Consider the following 15,531-nt stretch of genomic DNA (forward strand, 5'->3'; position numbering starts at 1 on the left):
GAAATCTGATTTTCTCACAGTCCCTCTAGTGGATCCTGAGGCTCCACGCGCCGGAGGTGAGTATGCTCCTGAAGCAGGATTTTTTTTTTATTTCTTTCACAGGATGTGGGCATTGCTGACAAGACCAGCATTTGTTGCCCGCCCCTAATTGCCATTGAACTGAGTGAGTGGCTTGCTGGGCCATTTCAGAGGGCAGTTCAGAGTCAACCACATTGCTGTGGGATCTGCATGTGGGCAGATTTCCTTCCCTGAAGGTTTCATGGTCAATAGTTTCATGGTCACCATTACTGAGACTAGCTATCGATTCCAGATTTTATTAATTGAATTTAAATTCCACAGCTGTCCTGGTGGGATTTCAACCCCTGCACCCAGGACATTGACATCTGGATTACCAGCCCGCTACGCCACCGTCTCCCCTGAGGTATCTACATTATTGTCCCACAGAGCAGATCTGACAATCTTTTCTGGCAAATGGGACTCCCGCTCCTCATCAGAGATTTCGAATGCTGCATTTCCAGCCCCCACCCCACCAACCTCCTCACACACTCACAGGGCAGAGGGATCTTTACAAGTATCTTCAATTCTGATAGCAACCGCTAGTGATCCTGCTGGGTGGAAAACCTGGGCTGAATTATTACCCCAGCAAAACAGTGTGGGCTTGGAGCTCCCCCAGGGTTCATGACTAACTTTGCTGCTACTAACTCAGCTCTCCTGTGCCCAAGCCAGCTCCTGATACGGCATCAGTATTCATGGGCTTGTTTTCAAATTACTACAGGAAGGCAAACACTGGAGTGAATGGTTCATGTTTGACAAATACGCTATGTTCCAAACAAGGAGGACTGTTAAATCTTGAACCAGTGCTGCCCGCTGCTGAATGAGAAACACTGGCCTGCGCAGCTCTAGAAGCCTTGCTCATCTCTAACTCCCATCCTGCTCACACCCACCCTTGCAGATCTCCACCTATCTAGCCTTCAGTCTCTCCATGCTCTCGCTCTACCTGACTCTTCCTTTGTAAACCCCCCCCAGGCCCCGAGTCCCTGCTCACAGTCTCCACTCTTCCAGCTATGTTCTACTCTGTCGTCCTCTCCCACTTTGACACAGCTGATAAACCATTCCACGATCGCACTGTCACACTCTCCTCTCCTTTAGCCCTTTCTCCATGTTAACTTTCTCCGAAACTTCGAAAACCTCCTTAAAGCTAATTTCATTGATCAGTTCACCTCACTTCCCCTCTAAATGAACTTTCTCACAGAAAGGCTGGTGGAAATGAGGAATTTCTCTCCCCCAAAGGCTGTGGATGATGGGCTGGCAGGGAGTGGGGGGCCTAATAGTTTTCTTAAGGGTATCAAGGGAAACGCGGCAAAGATGGAGGAAGATGGAGTTGAGGTACAGGTCAGTCATGATCTAATTGAAAGTCGGAGCAAGCTCAAGGGCCTGAATGGCCTCTCGTGTTCTTATTTAATTAATGAGACTTTTTTTTATTCTTTCACAGGATGTGGGCGTTACTGTCAAAGCCAGCATTTGTTGCTCATCCCTAATTGCCCTTGAACTGAGTGGTTTTCTAGGCCATTTCAGAGGGCAGATGAATTAGGAGCGGGAGGAGGCCACTCGGCCCTTCGAGCTTGCTCTGCCATTCAATAAGATCATGGCTGATCTGATTTTAATCTCAACTCCACATTCCTGCCTATACCCCTGATAATCTTTCACCTCCTTATCAAGAATCTATCTACCTCTGCCTTAAAGGTATTCAAAGACTCTGTTTCCACCATCCTTTGAGGAACAGAATTCCAAAGACTCACAACACTCAGAAAAAAAAGTCCTCATCTCTGTCTTAAATCGGTGACCCCTTATTATTAAACAGGGCCCCTGGTTCTAGATTCACCCACAAGAGGAAACATCCTTTCCACATCCACCCTGTCAAGTCCCCTCAGGATCTTATATGCTTCAATCAAGTCGCCTCTTACTCTTCTAAGCTCCAACAGGTGCAAGCCTAGCCTGTCCAGCCTTTCCTCATTATGTCCTCTTCACAAGTTACTTTCCTACCTATCTTTGTGTCATCAGCAAATTTAGCAGCCATCCCATCCATCCCTGCATCCAAATCATTCATATAAATTGTAAAGAGTTGAGGACCCAGCACTGATCCCTGAGGCACACAACTAGTTACATACCGCCAACCAGAAAAATACCCATTTATGGCTACCCTCTGTTTCCTGTTAGCTAGCCAATCTTCTATCCATGCTAATTTGTTACCCCCTATACCATGAGTTTTTATTTTCCGCAATAACCTTTGATGTGGCACCTTATCAAACGCCTTCTGAAAATCTAAGTATAGGACATCCACCAGTTCCCCTTTATCCACAACACATGTTCCTTCTTCAAAGAGCTCCAATAAATTGGTTAATCATAATTTCCCTTTCACAAAACCATGTTGACTCTGCCTGGTTGCCTTGAATTTTGCTAAGTGCCCTGCTATAACATCTTTAATAATAGCTTCTAACATTTTCCCACAACAGATGTTAAGCTAACTGGCCTGTAGCTTCTGGCTTTTTGTCTCCCTCCCTTTTTGAACGAAGGAGTTACATTTGCTATTTCTAATTGAATGGAACCTTCCCCGGAAGGTCTAGTGAATTTTGGCAAATTAAAACCAATGCATCAACTGTCTCAGTAGCCACTTCTTTTAAGACCCTAGGGTGTAATCCATCAGGACCCAGGTACTTGACAACCTGCAGTTCCAACAATTTGCTACCACTTCCCTGGTAAGTGTAATTTTCCTGAGTTCCTCTCTCCCTTCCAATTCCTGATTTGCAGCTATTTATGGGATGTTACTTGCATCCTCTATAATGAAGTCCGATACAAAATACTGATTCAATTCATCTGCCAACTTCTTATTTTCCATTATAAATTCCCTAGGCTCACTTCCTATAGGACCAATGCTCACTTTGTTAACTCATTTCTTTTTAAGATATCTATTGAAACTCTTACTATCTGTCTTTACATTTCTAGCTATCTTTCTATCGTACTCTAACTCTTCCCTCTTTATTAATCTCTTAGTAATTCTTTGTTTTCTTTTAATATTCTGTCCAATCTCCTGAGCCGCCACCCATCTTTGTGCAATTACATGCTCTTTCTTTAAGTTTGATACTGTCTTTGGCCTTTTAAGTTAGCCACAATGGAAGGTTCTTGCCTTGGAATTTTTCTTTCTCATTGTAATGTACCCATTCTGTGTATTCTGAAATATCTCTTAAATGTCTGCCAATGCATCTCCATTGACCTATCCCTTAACCTAAATTGCCAGTTCACCTTCACTAGCTCTGCTTTCATGCCCTTATAATTGCCCTCATTTAAGTTTAAAATACTAGTCTCAGATCCACTCTTCTCTCCCTCAAACTGAGTGTAAAATTCAATCATATTATGAACGCTGCTACCTCATACTTTTACTATGAGGTCATTAATTAATTCTGTCTCTCATTGCACAACACCACGTATAGTATAGCCTGCTTTCTGGTTGGCTGCAGGACGTGCTGATCTAAGAAATTATTCTGAAAACATTCTATGAATTCCTCATCTAGGCTACCTTTGCCCATCTGATTTTTCCAATCTACATGTAAATTAAAATCCTCCATGATAATCGTTATACCTTTCTGATAAGCTACCATTATTTCTTCTTTGTTGCCCCATCCTACCATGTGGCTACCGTTAGGGGACCTGTACACCACTCTCACAAGTGACTTCTTGCCTTTATCATTCTTCATCACTACCCAAACCGCTTCTATATCCTGGCTGCCTGAACTTAGATCATCCCTCTCTAATGTGCTAATATCAGCTTTAATGAACAGATCTGCCCCCTCCACCTTTTCCTAGCTCCCTGTCCTTCCTAAATGTCACATACACTTCAAAATTCAGGTCCCAATCTATGTCATCCTGCAGCCATGTCTCTGTAATGGCTATTCGATCATACTTATTTATCTCTGTTTGCCCTATCAATTCATCTATTTTGTTTCAAATGCTAAGTGAATTCAGATACGGAGCCTTAACTTTTGTCGTTTAATTATTTTTATGACCTCTAGCCTTGCCTGCTGATTTACTCATGGATTTGTACTCTCTTTCCCTTCCTGTCATGATCTCTTTATCATTCTTATATTAATACTTTTCTCTTTTGCCTTGTCTCTACTCTTTGACATAACACATTTTCCCAACTTTGATCCCTTGCCACCACTATTTAGTTTCTGTTTCCCTCGTTATGCAGCTCACGAGGACATTGATCCATGGTTCAGGTGTAGACTGTCCCAACGGTACAGCCCCCACTTTTTCCAGTCCTGGTGCCAGGACCCCACGAACTGGAACCCATTTCTCCCACACCAGTCTTTGAGCCACGGATTCATCTCTCTAATCTTACTTGCCCTATGCCAATTTGCAAGTGGCTCAGGTAATAATCCAGATATTATTACCTTTGAGGTTCTGCTTCTTAATTTGGTGCCGAGCTGCTCATACTGACAATGCAGAACCTCTTTCCTTGTCCTGCCAATGTCGTTGGTACTTGCACAGACCACGACTATCGGATCCTCTCCCTCCCGCTGTAAGTTCCTCTCCAGCCCTGTGCAGATGTCCCACACCCGGCATCGGGCTGGCAAAACAGCCTTCTGGACTCTCGCTCTTTGCTGCACAGAACAGTGTCAATCTCCCTCATTATACTGTCCCTTACTATCACTACATTCCTCTTTGCTCCCCACGCTTGGAACGGTTTTCTGGTACCACGGTGCCATGGCCAGCCTGCTCATCCACCCTGCAGACCTCACTTTCGTCCACACAGGCACCTCAAACCTGTTTGACAATTGCAAAGTCTGAGGCTCCTCCACTACTGTCAGCTTGGTCCCTTTGCCCGCCTCAGTCACGGTCACATCATCCTGTCCTTCACTATTTCAATTTTAAAATTCAAATCTTTTGTGTTCAAATCCCTCTGTGGCTACATCGGGTCAGAAACATACTGGTCAAGGAAATTCTCCTGAACACTCTTCAGAAACTCTTCTTCCTCTCTGCCCCTAATACTATTACTACCCCAGTCTAAATTAGGATAACTAAAATCCCCCATTATCACTATTCAATAGTTTGCATAAGTCTCAGTAATTTCCCTGCAACTTCGCTCCTCTCTATCCTACCCATTAGTTTGTGACCACTAGCATGCACCCAGCAATGTAATGGCATCTCTACTGTTTCTCAGCTCTAACCAAGTAGATTCTGCCCTTGACCCCATCTCATTAAAATCTACAAAATCACAAAGGGGTTTGATAGAGTGGGTGCTGAAAGATTGTTTCTGCTGGTCGGGAATCTAAAACATGGAGACACAGTATCAGCTTAAGGAGCCAATCATTTCGGAGCGAGATGTGGAGAAATTTCTTCACTCGAAGGTTTGTGGATCTTTGGAATTCTCTGCCCCAAAGGGTTGTGGATGCTCCATCATTGAATACATTTAAGGCTGGGACGGACAGATTTTTGGTCTCTGAGGGAATCAAGGGATAAGGATGGGAAAATGGAGTTGAAGCCCAAGATCAGCCATGATTGTATTGAATGACGGAGCAGGCTTGATGAGCTATATGGTCTACTCCTGCTTCTATTTCTTGTGGTCTTGTGTCCTACCCGCCAACAAAATAGCAAGGAAGGCCTTGGCACTGGAATTGAAGCCAATCCTGCTTAATCCAATGCTCCACTTACCCTGTGAATGGACCAACTGTTCAGGGAGGAACAACGGGAAGATGTTAAGCAAAAAAGCTCTTAATAACTTGTCCCTATCGATTCAGACACTCATGGAGGAGAGTAGAGAGCAGGACCCTGTACCTCAACAATTGGTATGATGGATACCAAGTGTCCTACAAGCCCATTCTGGAGAATAGGGATTTTTATGTGAATGCTGTAAAAGCATCTTACAGCAAATGTGACATTTCAATGAACTGACACTGACATGGCTGAGAGGCATGGCGTGCGCAGGTTCTGTACTTGTGCTTGTTTTGAGAGTGAAGCACATATCTTATTATTAAAAGTAGTATCAAGCAAGCCAAAATGACATGCACAACTGGTATGATTGTGGGTAAAAACAAAAAGCTAAAAGCTACTGCGGATGTGTGGTATGATGATCATGGGGTGTTTGCCCCTTTACATGACATCACACAAAGGTTCACTCTTTGCCTGTTGATCTTCTTCAGTTTTCCAAATGAAGGCAGGTCCAGCCCACAGCACTGTGATCTCCACCACAGGTAGGACACAGAGGCAGGTCCCAAATTCACCCCGGTCAGAATGACGGAATGGAACCCCATGCTGTTGGCACCACTCTGATCCACACAGGCAGCCCAGCCAACTGAGCCAACACCCCCACCCGCCCCCCCAAAGGAGTCTGAGTTGCTGTGGCAACATACACTTTTATATGCATGTTGTAGTCTGGAGCCATGGATAGTGATGGCAGAGGTTCCAATTTTCTTTCCATCACATGGCTGGCCAGGCATCTCTCCCACTCCAATCACTTTCCAAAGGCATATTTTGGAAGGGTTTTTAGATTGATAATCAACCTGTTCGGCCACGTTACAAACATACCTTCCCTGGCCATCAAGTCCTCGGGTGGGACTTGAATGTGGAGTTTCTGGCTCAGAGGCAGGGACGCTACCCACTACACCATAAGGCCTCCTTTTGCCTATTGGTACTCAATTGATATTGAGTCACCAGCAACCCACACAGGCTACAACACTGTCATTCACCCGGTCATGTGGAAAATTGCCCAGATATGTCCCGTACGCAAAAATCAGGACAAATCTAACCCGGCCAATTACTGCCCCATCATCTCTCTTGATCATCAGTAAAGTAATGGAAGGGATCATCAACAGTGCTATCAAGTGGCACTTGCTTAGAAATAACCTGCTCACAGACACCCAGTTTGGATTCCGCCGGGGCCACTCAGCTCCTGACCTCATTACAGCCTTGGTTCAAACGTGGACATAAGAGCTGAACTCCCGAGGTGAGGTGAGACTGACTGCCCTTGACATCAAGGCCACATTTGACTAAGTGTGGCATCAAGGAGCCCTAGCAAAACTGGAGTCAATGGGAATCAGGGGGAAAACTCTCTACTGGTGGAGTCATACCTAGCACAAAGGAAGATGGTTGTAGTTGGAGGTCAGTCATCTCAGCTCCAGGACATCACTGCAGGAGTTCCTCAGGGTAGTGTCCTTGGCCCAACCATCTTCAGCTGCTACATCAATGACCTTCCTTCCATCATAAGGTCAGAAGTGGGGATGTTCGCTGATGATTGCACAATGTTGAGCACCATTCGCGACTCCTCAGATACTGAAGCAGTCCAAGTCCAAATGCAGCAAGGCCTGGACAATATCCAGGCTTGGGCTGACAAGTGGCAAGTTTTACGCCACACAAGTGCCAGGAAATGACCATTTCCAACAAAAGCGCATCTATTCATCGTCCTTTGATGTTCAATGGCATTACCGTCACTGAATCCCCCATTATCAACGCCCTGGGGTTACCATTAACCAGAAACTAAACAGGACCGGCCATATAAATATTGTGGCTACAAGAGCAGGTCAGAGGCTAGGAATCCTGTAATGAGTAACTCACCTCCTGACTCCCCAAAGCCTGTCCACCATCTACAAGGCACAAGTCAGCAGTGTGATGGAATGTTCCCCACTTGCCTGGATGAGTGCAGCTCTCACAACGTTCAAAAAGCTTGACACCATCTAGGACAAAACAGCCCGCTCGATTGGCTCCACATCCATAAACATTCACTCCCTCCACCACCGATGTACAGTAGCAGCAGTGTCTACAAGATGCACTGCAGGAATTCACCAAGGCCCCTTAGACTGCACCTTCCAAACCCATGACCATTATCATCTAGGACAAGGGCAGCAGATGCATGGGAACACCACCACCTGTAAGTCACTCACCATCCTGATTTGGAAATATATTGGCTGTTCCTTCACTGTCACCGACTCAAAATCCTGGAGCTCCCTCCCTAACAGTGCTGTGGGTGTACCTACACCACAGGGACTGCAGCGGCTCAAGGAGGGGGATTACCACCACCTTCTAAAGGGCAACAGGGGATGGGCGATAAACGCTGGCCCAGCCTGTGAAGCCCACATCCCGTAAAAATGAATTTTAAAAAACTGGTGAGACAGGAATCTGGTTCCTGTCGCAAATGTTTGCAGTTTGCCCCTCATTATGTCAGATCCACATATCCTCACCTTGTTCAAAGGCATCAGCCTTGACTCAACGGGAGAACTCTTACCTTTAAGGAAGGTTGTGGGTTCATTCACACATTTCCCCCCATTTTCCCTTTCCAGTACTGCTTCCTTCAGCATACAGCCCCTGGAAGAAACTCTTCCAAAGTCACAATGCCATATTCAAATTCCCAGCTGTCTCACCTTTAACCCTCTGTATCCCACAATGCTTCAGCTGTCGCTCTATTCGATTTCTCCCTCACCTCCGCCTTTGACCCCCTTTAAAAACCCTTACCCTCTCTCCCACTGTGGTTTTTCCCTGGAACGCCCCCCACCTTCCCTCATTTCCATCGGAATGGGAGGCCGTTTAGCCCGTCGGGCCTGTCACACCATTCAGTTAGATCATGGCCGGTCTGAACACCTATTCCATTTACCCGAATTTGCTCGATGTCCCCGAATGCTCAACAAAAATCCATCAACCTCTGGAAAGCTCCAATTGTCCCCTCCGCAGGCTTTCAAAGGAGAAACTTAAGAGATTAATGCTACTCGGTGAAGAAGTGCTTCTTGGTTTCACCCCTGAATGGTCCAGTTTTAATTTTAAGATTATGCCTTCTTGTTTTGGACTTTCCCCACTACAGTAAGTCATTTCTGTCCATGTACACTTTCAAATCTCCCAGTCAATTTCAATATCTTTACCTCCAATCTTCTAAACACAAGAGATACAGGCCTAGTTTGTACAACCTGCGCTCGTGTAACCTTTTAAATCCCAGTACCATTCTCACAAACCTGCGATGTACGCCTTCTGAGGCCAACATATCCTAAAGAGGTTGAGCGTCCAGAACTGAACACAGTACTTTATGCTGCCTCAATTTCCCAGCTTAATCCCCTTCCTGGTTATACCTGGCTTTAAGGAATTATCCAACATCTTCCTGGATATCCAAATCAGTGCTGGGCAACCGTTTCCAGCCCATCAGAGTTCCGAGTGCAGCCCATGCCCAGGGTTGCCAGATTCTGCTGATCTCTGTCCACGTAGTTATTTTCCTGCCGTATTACTAAAGTGAGACGCACGTAAAGCAAGAGCCAATGAAGTGAGGTGCATGCTGATTGCACACAACATTGACTGTGAGAGCCGTGCGCTCGCTCTGCCTCCAATCAAAGCGCTGCTACACTTCAATCGGCACACCCCGTAAATTCCAGGTACGCAAGTGCGGTTAGCAAAATGACCCTATCCTGGGAGGCTGACCTGGTTACAACACCGGTGGACGTGGTGGGGGGTAGCGCCTTTTAATGTTACTTTTGCGGGTACTTTTGCGGGTCATGGTGAGTGCACATGCCCAATTTCAATCCTGCGGCCTACTGAGATGAAGGAGGGCCACTCTTGCGGCCCACTAACCAGCCGACGTTGCCCATCGCTGCCCTAAACGATTTGGTATCGATCTTCACTTGTGGTGCAGTATTTCACAATTCAATACCTTATCACTGAAAATGTTCCTTGAGACGATGTTGTCCACGCTTATTGAGTCTATGGTTTTCATTACTTTGGGCAGCCATGTCGGATTGCTCCTCAGTCTGCTCATTTAAGAGGACGCAGCCTTGGCTGTTCCAGTCCGCCCTCAACACTCACCCCAAACCCATTCTCTTTTCTTAATATGATACTTAATCAAATAGGACAAAACCATCATTGCACAACAGAATTAAATTGAGAGTTATCGAGCACTATTTGCAGTTCCATGTTAGCCACTGAAAAAAAGGAACATAGGACTTAGGAGGATGATTCAGCCCTTCGAGCCATTCAATAAGATCATGGCTGATCTGGCTGTGGTCTCAACTCCGCTTTGCCATCTGCTTCCCCCGCGAAAATAAATGCTATAATTTTAATGAATGGTTTGAATTAATTATTCTGTCTTTCGGGTGAGGGGAGAGGGTAATCTGTTTTTTTTTTGTTCATGATAGTAGGGTTGAAATGGCACTGGAAATAAATCTAATTTTTTCTTTCAAGTGTTCATTTGAAGCCTAAAGGGTGTCAACTGCTAGTTTAATGGAAATGGGCATCGCTCCAGAGAACGAATACCAGTCACCCATTATGAATGATAAAATGTTTACATGAATAATTCCAGAGGCTTCTGTGCATCATCTGTAACATTGACATTTGGTTGGAAGTCCATTTACTGTGGTGCTCCTGGATTTATTGTGAAATTAGCCTTTAATCACAGAAAGAGCACCAAGATGAGTGTTAACACTTAAGGGCGTTTGTTGAATAGATCTCTTTTCTTGCCATTGACTGTTCCTGTCTCGTAATTGTGGCACTTTTCTGCTAAATAGCATTGAGAGTGCTTATGCTAATACTCGGCAATTTATGCAAATGAAAGGCGGGCAGCGATTATCCAGCGTCTGGGTATCTTGAGATTTTTGTTTCTGCAGCTGCTTTGTTGCACAACTGTCTTAGGTATCTCCGCCCACTCCAACCTCCCCCCCCCCCACCCCCCCCACACAACCTCCCCCCCCGACCCCCTGCCTCCCAACCCCAGACCTTAACATTTTTTTTTTGAAAACCTGATGTACCGAGCAACACAGAGCGTTTTTGCTTAAACTGCCATCCACGGAGATGGTTGAACATCACGTGCCCCTGACCTGAACTCACTTCCTCTTAAACGGCGCATAATCCAATTTAATGAACTCAACCTGACAACAGGTGACCTATGGACCTCGATACAAAATTCAGAATGCAACAGGCCTTTCATTTCTATTCTGTGAATTAAGGAGACGCGCATTTTGCAACTTGTTGTAATTATTTGTACACTGAAATGATCATAATTGAGCAATCCTTTTGTTGCTTTTGTACTTTATTTTCATTTTAATGACTGCCCATAACTGTGTTATGAATTATGATTACTTGTTTTATTTGTATGGTCGTCGCAATTCGGGACCTGTCGCAATGATGTTTTTTCTTCCAATAAACCGAGTATCTCATCAGATGCCCGGCGTTACCGCAATGTTGGGCAACGAGAGGAGGTGTGCCTGGAACAGTTCTGAGGCGTCTCTCCTTTCATCCCCAGTCTACTTGAGCAACTTCCCTACCTCTGATAGGAACAATGCTGCCCACCCCAGTCCCCCCACCAAAAAGGTGCCGTAAACAGCCGAGGGCGACTCCATATTGGTTACTTTATTCTTATGGCATAAACAGAGTAAATTCAATCACTTTAGCAATATTGCAGGGGAATGAGCAAAATTGTTTTTTTTTTAATTCTATCATGGGATGTGAGCATCACTGGCTAGGCCGACATTTATTACCCATCCCTAATTGCCCTTGAGTGCAGTGAAGAGTCAACCACATTGCTCATGGGTCTGGAGTCACGTGTAGGCCAGACCAGGTAAGGACGGCAGATTTCCTTCCCTGGAGGACATTAGTGAACCAGATGGGTTTTTACAACAATCAATGATGATTTCACGGTTAGCATTATTGAAACCAGCTTTCAATTTCCAGGGGTTTTTTTTTATTAATTGAGTTTAAATTCGACCAGCTGCCATGGTGGGATTACTAGTCCAGTGACATAGTATTAACCTCCCAGCCCCAAACTCGATTAGAGCCTTAAATCCTTCGTAAGTCTTTCAATTCTCCACAACAAATGCTATCTTCCAGTTTATATCTTACTTCCCTTCCTACCATAATATTTGTTTGCTCTTTGTTTCAGGTTCTGTAGCTCTCCGATCATATCTTTCTTGAATTTTACTTTACTTTGCATGGAAGTCCACGAAATTAATATACACACCAATAGAATAAAAATGTGACCCAGTTAATTAATATGCAACCCAATGTAATCAATATTCAAAAGTATAATTAACATGCAACCCCCACTTAATTCATGTGCAGCTCCCTTAATTAATATTCAACCCAATGTAAATAAATGAAAGCCCATCCTTGGATTGTGTAGCAATTTTAATCTCACTGCCTCGTACATCACTTAATCAATGGTCCTTGTGAGGTGATAAAAACACCCCCTCATCAATACCTCACTCATTCTGATCCAACAATCGAACTTGCAAATTAGGAACAGGTGTAGGCCACCCTCAAGCCTGCTCCGCCATTCAATAAGATCATGGCTGATCTGATTGTGGTCTCAACTCCACATTCCCGCCTACCCCCGATAAACAGGCATCAGTTTACCGTTACATCATTCGAAACGTGTTAACCACATGTTTGAATTCTTCTATCATCATCCCACTCCTTACAATGCTCTGGTAGCTTGTCCCGGAGGTGGGATAGCACAGACACAATGGGCCAAATGGCCTCCTCCCGTGCTGTAAATTTTCTGTTTCTAGGCAAGTGAGAGCATGTTGCTAGTTTAGGCAAACAGGGGAGTCAACCTGCACACAGCATAGCTGCACAAAAAACAATGAGGGGAATGACCAGTTGATCAGCTGCAGTGGTTGATGGATAATATTGCTCTTGTTCCAATACTGGCCCCTTAAAATATTAATGTAAAAACTTTAATCTTAATCTCGAGGAATTTGGTGACATTTCCCATTCAGTATGGCAATAAGATGCAGCAGTTCAAAAGCCAGATGAAAGATAGTTCCCACACTCAATACCTAAGAATAGTAATGACAATAAACTTGAAAGGCTTGATAACAGCCACATCTTACATTTATATGGTACCTTTACTGTAGCAATGTGGCAGTGGTGTTTCACAGCTGGGTTCAAACTACTGGGGAGATGGCGGCGTAGTGGTAATGTCACTGGACTAGTAATCCAGAGGCCCAGGCAAATGCTTTGGGTTCAAATCCCACCACAACCACTGATGGAATTTAAATTTAATTAATAAATCTGGAATTATAATGCTAGTCTCAGTATTGGCGACTGTGAAACTAACATCGATTGTTATAAAAACCCATCTGGTGTGCTAATATCCTTCAGGGAAGGAAATTTGCCATCCTTATTCAGTCTGACCTACATATGAGCAATGTGGTTGGCCCTTAACTACCCTCTTCCAGAAGGCTGTCACACCTCTTAGAATAAGGTTGTCTGTTTATTAACTCACATTGTTATATATGACAGAGCCAAGGATTAGCTGATGCAAGCAATGAAACTGAGCTCATTTGGCCAATTCATCATTGTTGTAAAAAGGAAATTAACTATTTTGGCTTTCTAAATATCAGCAATTACAGTTTGGGACAAACACCTCTTTCCCTTTCTATCTTAGCAATGTAAGGGTATATTCCACACTCTCGAGGGGGGGGCGGAGGAGGGGAGCTATACTCCCCACGGGACTGGGGGTCACAGCATTGAGGTGCCATGTTGTACTCCTATCTCTCTCCAAACATAAACGTACTTTCGCGTACTAGCGACCCCCTCTCTGCTCGCAAAAGGAAAGTTATGTTTGTAACAACAGGGAGAGACGACTATTGAGCAGGAAATGCAGGAATTTATGGTGATGGCTAAAAACATTTTTTAAGAGCTGGGTTTTTATTATGATTTTGAAAGCAGGCCGGTTTTGGGAGTGTATGAAAATGTCTTTAAAGTTCACTCCTTTGACCAAGCTATTGGCCACACTCGCTCATGTCTTCTTTGACTCGATGACTGCTTTACATACTCCTCAGTGAAGCACCTTGAGTGTTTTTTCTACTTTAAAAACACTGCGGAAATGCAAATTGTTCCTGTTGAACTACACGCAAGTGGAAAAAAAATTCTGATTCAAACACAAAATTTGCCGGAATACCAGTGAAGTGTCCGTAGGTCTGGACTGTATTACACTAACTCCTTGAATTGCGTACTAAAGATAATGCAACCCTGCAACCAACTGCAAGAAAATATCCTGGCGGGTTCCACACTGTACTCAGCTTGCGTGAAGCAAATCATGATTAAAGAATCACACAGCCACGAACATTCACTACTGAGTAAGCACAGGGTAAACAGCGCTTCAGAACCGAATGATCAGAAAGTAACACAGGTTGGCATCCTTGCTGGTCCCAGTACAACAATTCCTTTCCTCTCACCGAGAGGCCTGGGTAACTTTAACCTAACAATTCCATTAGCCAACTGACAGGATCATGCTTTTACACCTGGTCCGATTTTTCTCTCCATTTGAAGTCCATGGAGATAAATATTGGGACTGTTCTTCCACCTCCCCCCCACTGCTCCCCTCCCCAATCTCGTGGGTGCCCATCCAGCGAGTTAAGTTAAAATTAGCCCCAACGTTTCCTTTGAAGTTGCCGAACTCCCATTATAGCAAGAGGGAATGGTGAGCTTCCGTTACCTCGATACGACCAGTGTCTGGCTGGAAGCCGCGCGCTGGATCCTCCGTCGTAACTCTGCACTGTATGGCACTGCCATTGATGCGGATGGTCTCCTGCTTCAGGCCCAGCTCGGGCAAGCTCTTCCCCTCTGTGACGTGGATCTGGGCATGTACAAGGTCAACACTGGAAACATGAAAAGGAAAGAGAAAAGGGAAAATCAGGAGAGCCCAGCCACTGAAACAGCGCGTACAAGGTCAGTACAGCTTTAGGAAATACAGGTCGATGTGACAGCGAGCTGTGAACTTTAATGGGAATAGACTCGTCCCATCATCAATTTCTTTGCCTAATGTTTCATAAATCCTGAGGCTAACCCAGATCCTGCCATTCTGACTGGACCATTATATCACTGTGAAGTAGGGTTATCAACTCCTCCCTGAATTTCTGGAGGCTCCGCTGCAAGCAACTCAGGAGCAAAACCATAGGGGCATTTTTTTTAATTTTACTCTTTTTTAAGTGCTTTTATTATTTATAAAATTAAAAGACATAGGAAAAAGGCTGTTTGACTGACAGTCAAGAAGCATCCAATCAAGTAATATTCACACCACACCAAGTGCCAGGCAATAACAATCCCCAACATGACAAGAGTCTAACCATCTCCCCTTGACATTCAATGGAATTACCATTGCTGAATCCCCCACTATCAAACATCCAGGGGGTTACCATTGACCAGAAACCGGACTGGTATATTCATATAAATACTGTGGCTGCAAGAGCAGGTCAGAGGCTGGGAATTCTGCGGAGAGTAACTCACCTCCTGACTCCCCAAACCTTGTCCAGCATCTACAAGGCACAAGTCAGGAGTGTGATGGAATGGTGTCAACTTGCCTGGATGAGTGCGGCTCCAACAACACTCAAGAAGCTTGACACCATCCAGGACAAAGCAGCCCCGCTTGACTGGCAATCCATCCATCGCCTTCAACATTCATTCCCGCCACCATTGATGAATGAGTACTGTCTACAAGATGCACTGCAGCAACTCACCAAGCCTCCTTTTGACTGCGCCTTTCAAAACCGTGGCCTCTACCACCTA

General features: G+C 44.7%; 1 protein-coding gene across 1 annotated transcript in view; it reads right to left on the bottom strand.

Moving 5' to 3' along the window:
• LOC144670407 (pyruvate carboxylase, mitochondrial-like) overlaps positions 1 to 15,531 on the bottom strand; it is a 1,036,891-nt gene that overhangs the window by 776,830 nt on the left and 244,530 nt on the right. Inside the window, exon 10 of the mRNA XM_078532890.1 lies at positions 14,462 to 14,624. Coding sequence (XP_078389016.1) covers positions 14,462 to 14,624 — 163 coding nt within the window. The remainder of the gene's footprint in view (positions 1 to 14,461; positions 14,625 to 15,531) is intronic.

This window comes from Cetorhinus maximus, chromosome 31 (assembly GCF_964194155.1).
Source record: "Cetorhinus maximus chromosome 31, sCetMax3.hap1.1, whole genome shotgun sequence".
Lineage (NCBI taxonomy): Eukaryota > Metazoa > Chordata > Chondrichthyes > Lamniformes > Cetorhinidae > Cetorhinus > Cetorhinus maximus.